Here is a 12,299-nt window from a genome sequence, read left to right on the forward strand (position 1 = left end):
CTCAGCTGCATTTGAATAAAGCACCAAATTCACAATGTTTTACTAAATTTCAAAACGTACATTTTAACTACTGATTTTATCTACTGTTCCTTTATTTTTTTCCCCATTTTAAATCATGCTTTTTAGTTGTTTTTGTTTTTTAATGTCTCTGCAAAACACTTTGAATCACCTTGCTGTTGAATTGTGCTATATAAATAAACTTGCCTTGCCTTACTCCGTCATTTCCCCCAGGAAAATATAAGGATGGGCGGCATAAGACTTCTAGATTCAGCACATTACTGTTTACCAAAAATTAGTGTTCAGGAGGCAGAGTATTACTCCAGGTTATAGTTTGGCACTACTGAGAAAAGTCTCGAACTTCTGATCAAGAAACAAAATTACACTATTACAAAACCAAGCGCAAGTTTCTGTAAGTCACATTTGAAATCAAGCATTGAAAATAAAACATAATTGAAAATATATACTTTTACAAAATACAAAAGAAATAAAGACTTCGGACTAGCATGTGTTTAAAGGTGTTCGAAAAGAAAAAAATTGAGATTATTGCGCGCTGAAATTTGGAACTTCATAATTTCCGATGTTTGTGAACGCAGCATGTAGTTGAGAGTACTTGGTTTTGCTTTAGAGTGCAGACAAGCTATCTGCTCAAGATACTCAGTTTGTCTTTAGTACGACGTTATCATGTTTTTCATTCGCCTCACGGTGTAATAGCTGTTAGTTATCGTTTATGTGGCGTCGTTCAGTCGTAAAGGCGCGAGTGGGAGATCACAACAGCTCCCACTTGGTGTGTTCACAAAACGAGCAGTCACTAGGTAGAAGCAAATCCCGGAACTTGAAACGGTAGGAAGTGAGCTAACGTTAGCTAGCTTTTTGTTGACAGTGTGCTTGCTGTCAAACCAGAAACCGACCTAAGCAGAAGTACCCGGAGTTAGTTAGCTACCTACTTGGAGACTTCAGCCTGTCGCACTTTTATTTGGGCCGAATTTGGTTTGAAGTTCCCGTCACTTTTAACCACTTGTGGCTCTAGAAGATGGCATCGAGGGGAAGCTTCACGGGTCCTCCGATGAATCCGAGTATGAGCCCCATGAACGTTGGGCTTGCCGCGGGCATGAGGATGCAAGGAATGCCCCAGCCTCCGGGGGGATATCCCAGAAGCATGAGCAGCGTTCCCCAATACCCCCAGGTTGGTTCTGCTTGATTTCTCCGTGTCGAATAAAGAAACTGAGTGAAAGGTGAGGGTGACGGTATTTGTCCGATCACCCCCATGTCTGTTTAAGCTTTTCGTTACTTTTTTTTAAATTCGTGTTTAAATAAAAGTAGCTAATTGAAATAGTCGCCAGAGAGACATGGAAATAAAAACAAACAAACATAAAGCTCATTATATATCACCGCGTGGACACTACTTCCGCCTTCGAAGTGGGTGTAATTATTTATTAATTACCGCAATAATTAAGTGTAACCTTTTTTTTTCTTTTATGGCATTTAAAGTGGTTCACAAAAGTAGTGGGACGTTTAATTCAAATTGATATCGTTTAGCGTTTTGTGCGCGTGTGAAAAAGAAAATCACGTGGTTGCCCGCTTCGCCTCCTGTCAGTTAGCGTGAAAGCAAAAGTTTATCAGCACCATCTGCCCAGAGGCAAGCCTGCATATATCGTGCCAGTATTGTCACCATCTGCAGCTTCCCCTGTAGTTAACAGACACCATCGCAGTTCCCCCCGTTTTGACAGTTGGAGCCATTTGGGTTTAGACTTTGTTTTTATGTTTACAAACTGGACAAAGTGTGAGAATTCTCACAATTTGTTGATACATTATTTACAGTACTGATGTGTTACATATAAAGACCTAATTAAAAAGAAAAAAAATCTAGTCAGTAACAGGTCTTAAAATAAGTACACCCTCAGATGTGTAACAAAATACGCCATATTACACTGTGTTATTATTTATATAAAAAAAACCTGAGCCGAAATGCAGAAGCAGTGTGTGAAAAACTAAGCACGCCTCAAGATTCAGGAGCTTGTTCAACTGCTTTTAGCAGCAACAGTGTGAAGTAATCATTTTCTGTATGACTTTATCAGCCCTTCACATCAGGAGGAATTTTGGTGCACTCTTCTTTACAACATTGCTTCAGTTCATCGGCATTTGCAGGCATTTGTTTATGCTCAGCTCTCTTAAGATCCTGCCAAAGCATTTTACGCGTTGAGGAGTTTGTGTGATTACACCGCGTTGATTCTTGTCTTCTTCAGCTATTTTGTTGTAGATTTGTTTGTGTGCTTGTGATCATTGCACTCAAGCTTTAGCTGTCAAGTATATGGCCTTGCATTTGACTTCATCACCGTGCTTGACAGCTGGTATGAGGTGTTTGTGCTGTTATGCTGTGTTTAGTTTTCACAAAATGTAGTGCTGAGCATTATGGCCAAATATCCCCAGTTTGGTCTCACTTGTCCAAAGAACATTGCGCCAGAGGTTTTGTGGTTTGTTCAAATGTGAGAGCCTTTCTTCTGGAAGCCGTTCCAAACAAGCCGTACTTGTTTATTTTTTTCCTAATTGTGCTGCCATGAACTTTAACATTTAGCATGCTAACTGAGGCCTGAGAAGTAGCTCTTGCAATGCTTGAACTTGGAGTGAATTTGCTGGGACGTTCACTCCTGGGAAGATTGGCAACTGTCATGAATGCTTTCCATTTGTAGAAAATAGTTCTCACTCTAGACAGATGGATTCATATTGTTTGTAAATGACCTTATAAGGTTTTCCAGATTGATGGGCAGCAGTTGCTTCTCAAGGATTATCATTGATGTCTTTGTGTTAACACACCTGAATCCTCCAAACCAGCAAACTGTCAAAACCTCTGCTGTTACAGAAGTGTTCACACTTCCTGAAACTAATAAATTGATGAAATGCATTTGATTAGCAGCATCTGGCTTTTACTTTACTGCTTCTGCATTTCTATTTATTATTTTTGTTTAACACTAAATAAAACCACAGTGTATTATGTCATGTGTTGTATTTCATCTGAGGTTATATTTAGCAAATTATAAAGCTTACTAAGCACCTGATTTCTTTTCATTATATCCTGATATGTGAAACCTTAAAGTTGAAAGAGGTTGTGCTTTGTGTAGATGGAGATAAACACTGCAGTACCATAACAGTATTTATATGCACAACTTCATAATTAAACCTCAGAGCTTAAAAACATAAATGCACTGTTTCTGCAGGTGGGGTTATGTTTTTGGCATGTTTTTAACGGGGATATTATGACTCATAATATTTGTGGTACAACCAAAAGCAAACAGTGTAAGTGACAGTACTGTATGTCACTGAGCATTCTTTTTACCCACCCGATCCAAAAAGCTAGAATTTGATATAAGTTGATCATACAATATGAAATTTATTTGCAAACAGCTTCACACATCATTGGTTTTCATTATTATTATTTTAAATAGGTACTTTTTTGTATCTCTTTAATAAATCAGATCCTTGATTTCCTTTAGTCCTAGATGAAATATTAAATTTTTTGTGTAGATATGGAGAAATTGTTCTGTGAAATCAGTTTCCCTCCTTTTCTCTAGCGCCCTGGGATGCCATCCAGCAGAGTGGGGGGCCCCATGGGGTCAATGGGGGGTCAGCTGCCTGGTCCCTCTTATGGTAGCAGTAGCATTCCCATGCGGGCAGGCATGGGACCCCCAAGCATGGACGCCTCTAGGAAACGGTTTCTTCATCATCAGCACCACCAACAGCAACAAGAGGCGCTGGGAGGCCTCAGACGAGGGTAAGAGAGGAGACGGGACAAAATGTAGGGGATGGTACTGCCAGTGTTTGGACCTCACTGCCATCTAAAATAACTAGCTATTACTCCTTCATGACTTTAAAACAATTAAATCTATTATTGATTATTCATTAAGTAAATGAAATCCAAAAATGTTTTCTTTTTTTCCTCTTATCATTAACTCTTTACCACTTGAAAGCTGCTAGTAGTGACCTGCTGAAACTCTTTTCAGAACTGCTGCTTATAGATGAAAATCACTGGGTTTGCTACACAAGTGATGGAGTGTTAGTGAGGGTGGTCTCTGCCTATGTAGCGACCCTTAGAAAAACCCAGAAACTGTTCTAATGGTTGTCAAAGCACATCTTTATTGATAAATACTGAGGTTTGTGATTACAGGTGCTGGGGAGGTCATCAGATGTCGCCTTTATAGGGGAAAGAGTTAAATCACTTGTTCAAAGAATTAAAACTGTTACCAGGTATTTTTTTCCAGTAACTTAGAAATGATATAAAATAGGTTCAGCTCTAAAGTTTTTGCCAAGCCTAATTTTAATATCAAGCAACAGCAACCATTTTTCTTTTTAGCACTTGACTGCTTGTCACATGTCCCCCTTTTTTATTGAGAAACTTTTGTGCTCATTTCCAGCTCCATATTGTTGGTCTTGTACTTTTCTAGAGTAGCTCTGGATGATTTACAGTTTAATCTTACTCATCTTATACTGTGCATACTGGCTCCATGGGTGTAGTGGTTTACACATTCCCCTTACAAGATTCCTGCTTCTATATGGGGAGGAGATGCACAAATGCACCCTCAGGGGTCACAAACTTGTGCATTCCTAGTTCCTGGCCCAACACTGGATAGATGTGAGGGCTGTGTCAGGAATGGCATCTGTGCCAAAGCAAACACGCAGATCCATCCACCCCTTAAAGAGCATCCAAAAAGTACCTCATCTTATACTTTGCTTTAGTCCTTCAGCTGGAAACTGAAAGGTCTGTATAAACACTAGTCTGTTTCTAACACCTCTCTCAAAGCCAACTTTCTGATAATTGGCTGCCCCTTGTAACAGAAGTGGCTCATAGCCAGAGCTGTGTGGCTGAGATGACTATAATAAAGGTATCTGCTCTTGCTGACATCATAGGGAGAAAAAAAGGTAAATACAGGTTTTCAAAAGCCAGGTTCAACCCCACTGCCAAGTCCAACATTAACATTCGTTTTAGGATTATTTGTGACGTAATGACTCCAGGAAAGAGTTCACTAGAATAAAGTAATTTTTGTGTGAAAATAAGAGTACTGATATGAATCTGAGTGTACAGGAAAACACGGTCACTATAGGGAGTTTTCCATTAATATTTTCTCTGACAAAATGCGTAGAGTCATCCAGCTATAAAAATGCAGTAAATCTTTTTTACTTTTTCCCCTTTTGTGGTTTATTTACATTGTCTCAACAGAACGTTTCATTCATGATTTGTTCTCCCGTCTGTTTGTAAAGTGGCTGTACTGTTAAAAGCACGGCTCAGATCACACAGACACGAGGATACCAGCGTCTCATGACTGGCCTTTGCTTTCAAAGCAGCAGACACAAGTGGGTATTTTTGACTTCAGACTGCTCCGTGACGCCACGCTCATAAATGCGGCCATCCGTAATGCTTCGTCCACAATGATTCTGTTGTGTTTTTAAGGTTAATTTCATAAAAAAAAGTCAGTATCTTAGCATAATCTCAGTCTAGGAAGATTAGTGAGTCATGGTGCCACCATCCTAAATTCTCATTTAATCACATGGAAATTAAATTCAGTCATTGCCAAGGTGAAGTGTATAATTAAGGAAACGAAATCAATTTAATGAAGTCGGTAAGTAAAAACCTGAAGCACTCTTTCAGGGGACTTGATTAACATATCGCATTGGCCAAGATTATATTATCGCACTGTGAAGTCTTCCAATTATCGGTAATCGGGTTAAATGAAAGGGATCTTTTATTTGATCCTATATCATGTGTTGGTGTGTGGCCAGTTTCTGTGAAATTGGTTGACTGAAGTCATACTTATGAGGCCGAAAGCAAAATGATGACACACACACTGGAAAACAACAGCTCAGTTTGAGATATTCTTAGAAATCCGCTCCTTCACATCGTAGAGACTGTTAAAGCGGTCATTTAATGTCTTCTTTCCAAACTGAATAATTCTCCTTGTTTTTTCTCTATGATTCAGAGCAAAAAGGCGCAAGATGGCTGACAAGGTTCTGCCACAGAGGGTAGGAAAACCTCGACCCCCTTGAATCACACTGCTGTCCCAGTTGGCTGTATTTCCTCAATCTTCACCTGCTACTGTCTTCTAGATCCGAGATCTGGTCCCGGAGTCCCAGGCCTACATGGACCTCCTGGCCTTTGAGAGGAAGCTGGACCAGACCATCGCTCGAAAGCGTATGGAGATTCAGGAAGCCATCAAAAAGCCCATTATGGTATGTGTCCTTGATCCATTGTCATGCAGTTAAAAGTATACCATGAGAAGATTATTTTTAGGCTTTGTCCACTGAAACAAATGAGAAGTCAGTAAAACATGATCTCAGCTGTAATCCGAGTTCCTGCGGAGCACAGTGTAAGCAGTTTCCACAGAACAGCAGGACAGTTGGTTCCCACACTGAAATCCGACCTTTGTGTTTTCTTGCTACAATTTTAACTGTTAGCGTTAACCTTAGTGGCAGAAACACTCGGTCTGCTGAGATGTGTCACAACAAAAACAACTCTAGCAGCAGGAAAATCTGCATTAGCAGTAAATTAATCCAACTGTGACACGGCCACAGAGAAGAGCAAACGGTGTGACTGGTGTGAAGTTAAAACGGTCACAACTTTTTCCTGTGAATCCCTCGTTAGGTTGCAGTGTTTTCCGGTCTTAATAATGTGAACTTATACATAAGGATGAAGTTATTGTAAACACCCTTAATAGCCTGAAATGAAGCGTTTGTCTTTGTTGGAGAGTGAATTTGGCAAGTGAGCTTGAGAGGCTCAATTGTTGCCAGAATTCCTGATACATCTGCTTGTCCCTCTGAAATTACACAGCAAAAGCGCAAGCTCAGGATCTACATTTCCAACACGTACACTCCCAGCAAACCCGAGGGTGAGGAGGCGGAGAAGGTGTCCTCCTGGGAGCTGAGAGTCGAGGGCAAACTCCTGGAGGAAGTAAGTTTAAAAAAAAAAAAACACATTCGAGTGTTCTCGCTATTGTCCCGGTGTGGTCTGACTGCAAGTATTTCAGTCTCTCTCATTGTGTTTCTTCAAACTTGAGTTGGCCAGTGTTCTTGGCTCAGACTACGCAGCCAGATGTGTGTTTACAGCTTTTCTCATTCCACCCCACAACTGCTGACACACACACACACACTCAGGATCTCATTTGAAATACGGAATTGAAACCACTGGCCGTTGCATACCATGAGCTGACTAGCCTCCCTTCCCGACATCAATTCTAGCTCGACTCATTGTGTCATCTGGGGCCACATGAAGGAGAAGGAGGTCTTTTTTTTCTTTTTTTTCTTTTTTTTTTGTCTGTTAAAATTTCTCCTCAGTCTCATGGGTTTAGGCATGTGGAGGAGTATTGCATGGAGCAACAGAAAAAGGGATGTGAGGGAAAGGAGTGAAGGGGTCGTGTTGAGCAAACAGACTCTGACAGGGCTGGGGAGCGGGCAGACAAGGGGGGGGCGGGGGGGGTGAAGACAGCTTTTTCTAGTCTACAGTTTTGCGCTTCACCACCACCCCCAATGCGGTCAGAGCTAAACAATGCAGCTGCACACTGACACAGCACAATAAGAATACACTGCTTTCTTGCTGCTCCGTCCTTCTGACACTTTTGTTTCGTGCTTTCTGTCTTCCCAGGCTGGCAAGCAGAAGAGGAAGTTTTCATCTTTCTTCAAAAGCCTGGTGATTGAGCTTGATAAGGAGCTCTACGGGCCTGATAACCACTTAGTAGAGGTATGACATAAACACATAAACCTTGGTTGCAGTTCCATTCAGAACATCGTAGGCACAATGACACCAGAAGTTCAGAGAGTGATAATAGTTTGCCAGCACCGACCTTGTTTAGCTGTGGTCAAGAAGCTGAGCTCAGATTGAAACACTAGAAGTTTGGAGCCAATCCTTCTTTCTTTTTTTTGACTGTAGGCGGGCTTATTGTGTGTGAACTCATCCCACACATAAACCAGATTCTCTCTTCTTCTTTTTTTTTTAAACTGAAAAATTGTGGTTAACAGTGGTGAAAGTGAGAATTTCCAGTCTTAGGGATCTGCCGATGGAACGGTTTATTTAACCTGGCACTGAGTCATTATTGTTGTAAAGTAGTTTTGTAAATTTCATGTTAATAAAATCTGCTTATCTGCTTTAAAAAAAATCACGTCTTCATCTTCCAGTGGCACAGAATGCCCACCACTCAGGAGACGGATGGTTTCCAGGTCAAAAGGCCAGGAGACGTGAATGTTAAATGCACCCTTCTGCTCATGCTCGACCACCAGGTGCCACTTACTTTCTCAACCGTCACTAAATTTTTTCCTGATGATATTTCTTTTTTTCCACCAACATTTGCTTTGTCCCGATACTTTTCTTTGATCAGCCCCCTCAGTACAAACTGGATCCACGGTTGGCTCGCCTTCTGGGTGTACACACACAGACACGAGCCAGCATCATGCAAGCTCTCTGGCTTTACATCAAGAACAACAAGCTGCAGGACAGTCATGAGAAAGAGTACATCAACTGCAACCGCTATTTCAGACAGGTAATGGCAAATGGCTAGAAATGGCTCGTGGCGCTTTGATATTTTGGCACTGAAACATCATTTTGCATGTATTTAATTTCACAGCTAAATGATTTGCATTCAAGCAATTATGATTTTTGTGAGGTGTTGTTTTGTAGCCCTTTGCAAGACCTCAAATAGGAAAAAAAGTTTTTCCCCTTATGTTGTCTAACTTGCCCTGTTCTTTAACTAAATCCTGTCCAGATCTTCGGCTGTCCACGCATGAGGTTCTCTGAGATTCCCATGAAACTGGCGGGCCTGCTGCAGCACCCTGACCCCATTATTATCAATCACGTCATTAGGTAGGGGAGCCTGGATCATGTTACCTCTTTCTGTCTGAAAAAAGAGCTACATCAGCCTCTCAGTGAATATTAGAAAGCCCTGTGTGTGAGGCTCATACTGAACGATAGTTTCCTTAGCTTTATGCTTTGGCCTGTTATTTCTTAGTGTGCTTACACAAGTGTGCTGTCAGCATCACTCCTTCTCTCCAAACTGTCATTGTGTCTCCCCCGAGCAGCGTGGATCCCAACGATCAGAAGAAGACCGCATGCTATGACATTGACGTGGAAGTGGACGACCCACTTAAGGGTCAAATGAACAGCTTCCTGTCTTCTACAACCAACCAGCAAGAAATCGCTGCCCTCGAGATGAAGGTAAGGCTTCATCTGCACTTCACCAGAGTCGTGGAGGGGGAAAGAAATTGCATACTCCATTTAATTCTGAAAATGTGCTGCTGGTGTTTGTATTCGCTACAGATTCATGAAACCATTGAGTACATTAACCAGCTGAAGACCGAAAGAGATTTCATGCTGAGCTTCAGCAATAATCCACAGGAGTTCATCAAGGATTGGCTGAAGTCTCAGTCCAGGGATCTGAAGGTAGACGCTATGCCCCAGCTTCTAAAATGCTCATACGTGCTTGTCTACACAACAGCAAAACATGTTATAGTTTAGTAACACGATATTTGTATCATCTTCACTCACTTTGAGCTTTTCTCATATTTGTACAGTTGCCTGCAAAGCTTTCCCTGTATTTAATTAAAAAAAGCTGCAGTTATTTTGTGAGCAGTGGTAGTATGTTTCCAGCTTTCATAGACAATTAACTGCTGGGCACACAAAGGCACCATTGGTTCACAGGACTGTGTCCAAACATAGCATTGGTATTCAGTTGAAAGAAAAACACCAGTTAGCTGTTTGTGCTGCATTCCTCATCTGGAGAGACGTTAGCACCTGGATTAAGATGTAGGCCTTTAGGAACCAGACTCAGTGAATCATTGATCCATCAGACTCTCAGTACTACTACAGTCACTTGGCAGTGCATGAATCAGTCTTTACAGTACCGTCTTAGCATGTGGGAATAGAAACCCCTTTTCTTTAATCATTCAATTTTGGTTCCCTGTGTTCAGTGATGCATTTCTGTTCTTTCAGTTGATGACAGATGTGACTGGAAACCCAGAAGAGGAGAGGAGGACCGAGTTCTACCATGAGCCCTGGGTGCCAGAGGCAGTGGGCAGATATGTTTACTCCAAAGTAAGTAGACAGTGAATAATACACTTTTTAGTGCTAACTAGTGTTAGCTTATACATGTCAAGATGTGGTAAGTCAAAACATTACAACAAAATAAAATTAGAAAGATAACTCAAAATTTCAAAACCAATGTGTGATGTCACAGCGTCCATTTTTTCTATACAGTTTGTGGTTTTGCCATTGAGTCTAACCTCTTCTTTGCTATAGGTGCAGCAGAGAAGGCAAGAGCTGGAGCAGGTGTTGGGTATCCGACTCACCTAAGTACAATTCTAAAGGAGGCACAGCCACCTTAGGTTTACTCATGAGTTGTTAATGTTCCACTCAGCTGAAACTGGAAAGAATTCTTTCACCTTCAAATGTTCAGAAAGCCATCGTCACTGACGCAAAGTTCGGGGACCAAAGTGATGCTTATATGACCTTTAATAATATCTTTGCCTTGTAGTATCTGATATATTGAGCCTGTTTAAATAACCTTTATCCTTTTTTATTTTTGTAATATGTTTTGTCTCTGGTACAAAATGCTGTTTAAGCACTGGTGCTGTTTGGGTGTTTTCACTGTCACTTTGAGTGCTGTTTTGAAAGAGGTATGTGTTTACCCTTACATTGAAAAGCCATAATTTTTAGATAAGAGTAATGCCTGATCTTCCTGGAGGCATGGTAGAATTAAGCATTTCATTCCAGTGTGTATAATACGTTTAATGCTTTTGCAGCATTTTTGAAAGTTGAAATGAAACATTCTGATTTTGTGAATGTTTACATGCCGTTTTTATTTGTTAGTGGGGTGATTCGAGGGGAAGAGGAGCTGAGGCTCTTTAGATTGGACGGATCCATACCTTCAAAGAAAGTTAACTGCTATTAATAATTTGATAGGAATGTAACTGCAGTATGTCAGCTAAAAAAGGAAAAAAAAAGCGCCAAAATATTGTGTACAGTTTATAGTTTCATGAGTTAAAGCTTTGCTGTTTTGTTGACTTTTTGTACATCAGTCTTAAAGTTCTTGAAACATTCCTTTTTGACAGATATCATAGTGCCAAAATGTCTTTGGTGAAGAAGGCACATAAAATTTAAGATGAGGTAAAAACGTTGTGTACAAATGTTATTTTTGTACAGCTTCTCTTTGTTAAATGTTTGCATGTTGTGTATCAATCAAAAGCCTTTATCTTTTATACATTTGGAGTATTTTTTACAATAAATATACTTACAAATGTTCACGTACTGTGTGTTCTTTAACAACATTCAGCCTGTTACAGAGGGGTAAGAATTTATATAGAATATTGTCCGTTGTAATAATGTCGTCTACCGCACACCCTCGATTGCATGCTTAGAGAGCTGCAGATATGCCGTGAGGTGCATGTTGGGGCTGGTTGCAAAGCTTAGGTGCCTCTGAGAGCAGCCGTTTCAACAGGTATGTCTGGTCTTACTCAAACAGCTTCTGTTTACCACTCCTCAAATAACAGCCAACCCTAAAACACCCTTCACTAACAGAGCTCTGTCTCGGCTTGTATTGTGACACTGGTTCAAAGAAAAGGCCAGACTAACGTTTAAAACTGAATTAGATTCTTTGATCGTTTTTGCATGTGTTTACTGACTTAATTATGCTTTGAATATGGTCTCTTATTTTCAATTTAATTACATTTTATTTATCTAGCACCAAATCACAACAAGGGCCAGCTGAAGGTGCTTTATATCGTAAGGTGGACCCAATATTAACAGACACAATTCCTTAGTATTCCAAGAATTCATATTGGTTACATAGAAATTATTTTTAAAGTTAAAGAGAATATTGGATTTTTTTTTCTCCACCCTCTCCACCCACTACACCCTGCCTGCACCGTCTCTTTCACCTCTCCTATGCAGTTTGCTTTGGATGTTTGATCCCAGGCATTTAAATGCCTGTACCTTCACTACCTCACATCTTTACTGTCACACACTATTCTTCGCCTCGCTTCTACCATCTTCATTCCTTTCCTCCCCAGTCTTCTACCTCCTCCCTGCTCTCACTATAGATTACACCGTCATCTGTGAACATGATAGTCCATGGATTCGCCTGAGTGAACTCATCTGTTAATCTTTCCATCACCACTGCAAACATTAAGGGTCTCAGAGCAGATTCCTGATGTAATCCTACCCCCACCTTGAACCCATCTGCCACTCCTACTGCGCACCTCACCACCGTCTCGCTGTCCTCACACGTCCTGGAATTATTCTTTTAAAGGTGTAGTTTTTTAAAATGGACTGT

At 40.7% G+C, this 12,299-nt stretch overlaps 1 protein-coding gene and 1 long non-coding RNA gene across 2 annotated transcripts in view; one reads left to right on the forward strand and one right to left on the reverse strand.

Annotated features, from left to right (window-relative positions):
• LOC146568491 (uncharacterized) overlaps window positions 1-1,371 on the reverse strand; it is a 7,545-nt gene extending 6,174 nt beyond the window's left edge. Inside the window, exon 1 of the long non-coding RNA XR_014893628.1 lies at window positions 945-1,371. This is a non-coding gene — a long non-coding RNA (uncharacterized LOC146568491). The remainder of the gene's footprint in view (window positions 1-944) is intronic.
• On the forward strand, window positions 591-11,269 carry smarcd2 (SWI/SNF related BAF chromatin remodeling complex subunit D2). Its single transcript, XM_085284549.1, has 13 exons — window positions 591-1,183; window positions 3,567-3,766; window positions 5,967-6,009; window positions 6,094-6,216; window positions 6,815-6,934; window positions 7,625-7,720; window positions 8,155-8,256; window positions 8,355-8,516; window positions 8,739-8,836; window positions 9,052-9,187; window positions 9,290-9,412; window positions 9,962-10,063; window positions 10,268-11,269. Exons 1-13 carry the CDS (start codon window positions 1,031-1,033, stop codon window positions 10,319-10,321), a joined length of 1,512 nt encoding a protein of 503 aa, XP_085140675.1. The 5' UTR covers window positions 591-1,030; the 3' UTR covers window positions 10,322-11,269.
• Window positions 11,270-12,299: the final 1,030 nt, after the last annotated feature.

This window comes from Mchenga conophoros, linkage group LG8 (assembly GCF_057382185.1).
Source record: "Mchenga conophoros isolate Kocher_MC1m ecotype Shallow Benthic linkage group LG8, M_conophoros_male_GT1.1, whole genome shotgun sequence".
Lineage (NCBI taxonomy): Eukaryota > Metazoa > Chordata > Actinopteri > Cichliformes > Cichlidae > Mchenga > Mchenga conophoros.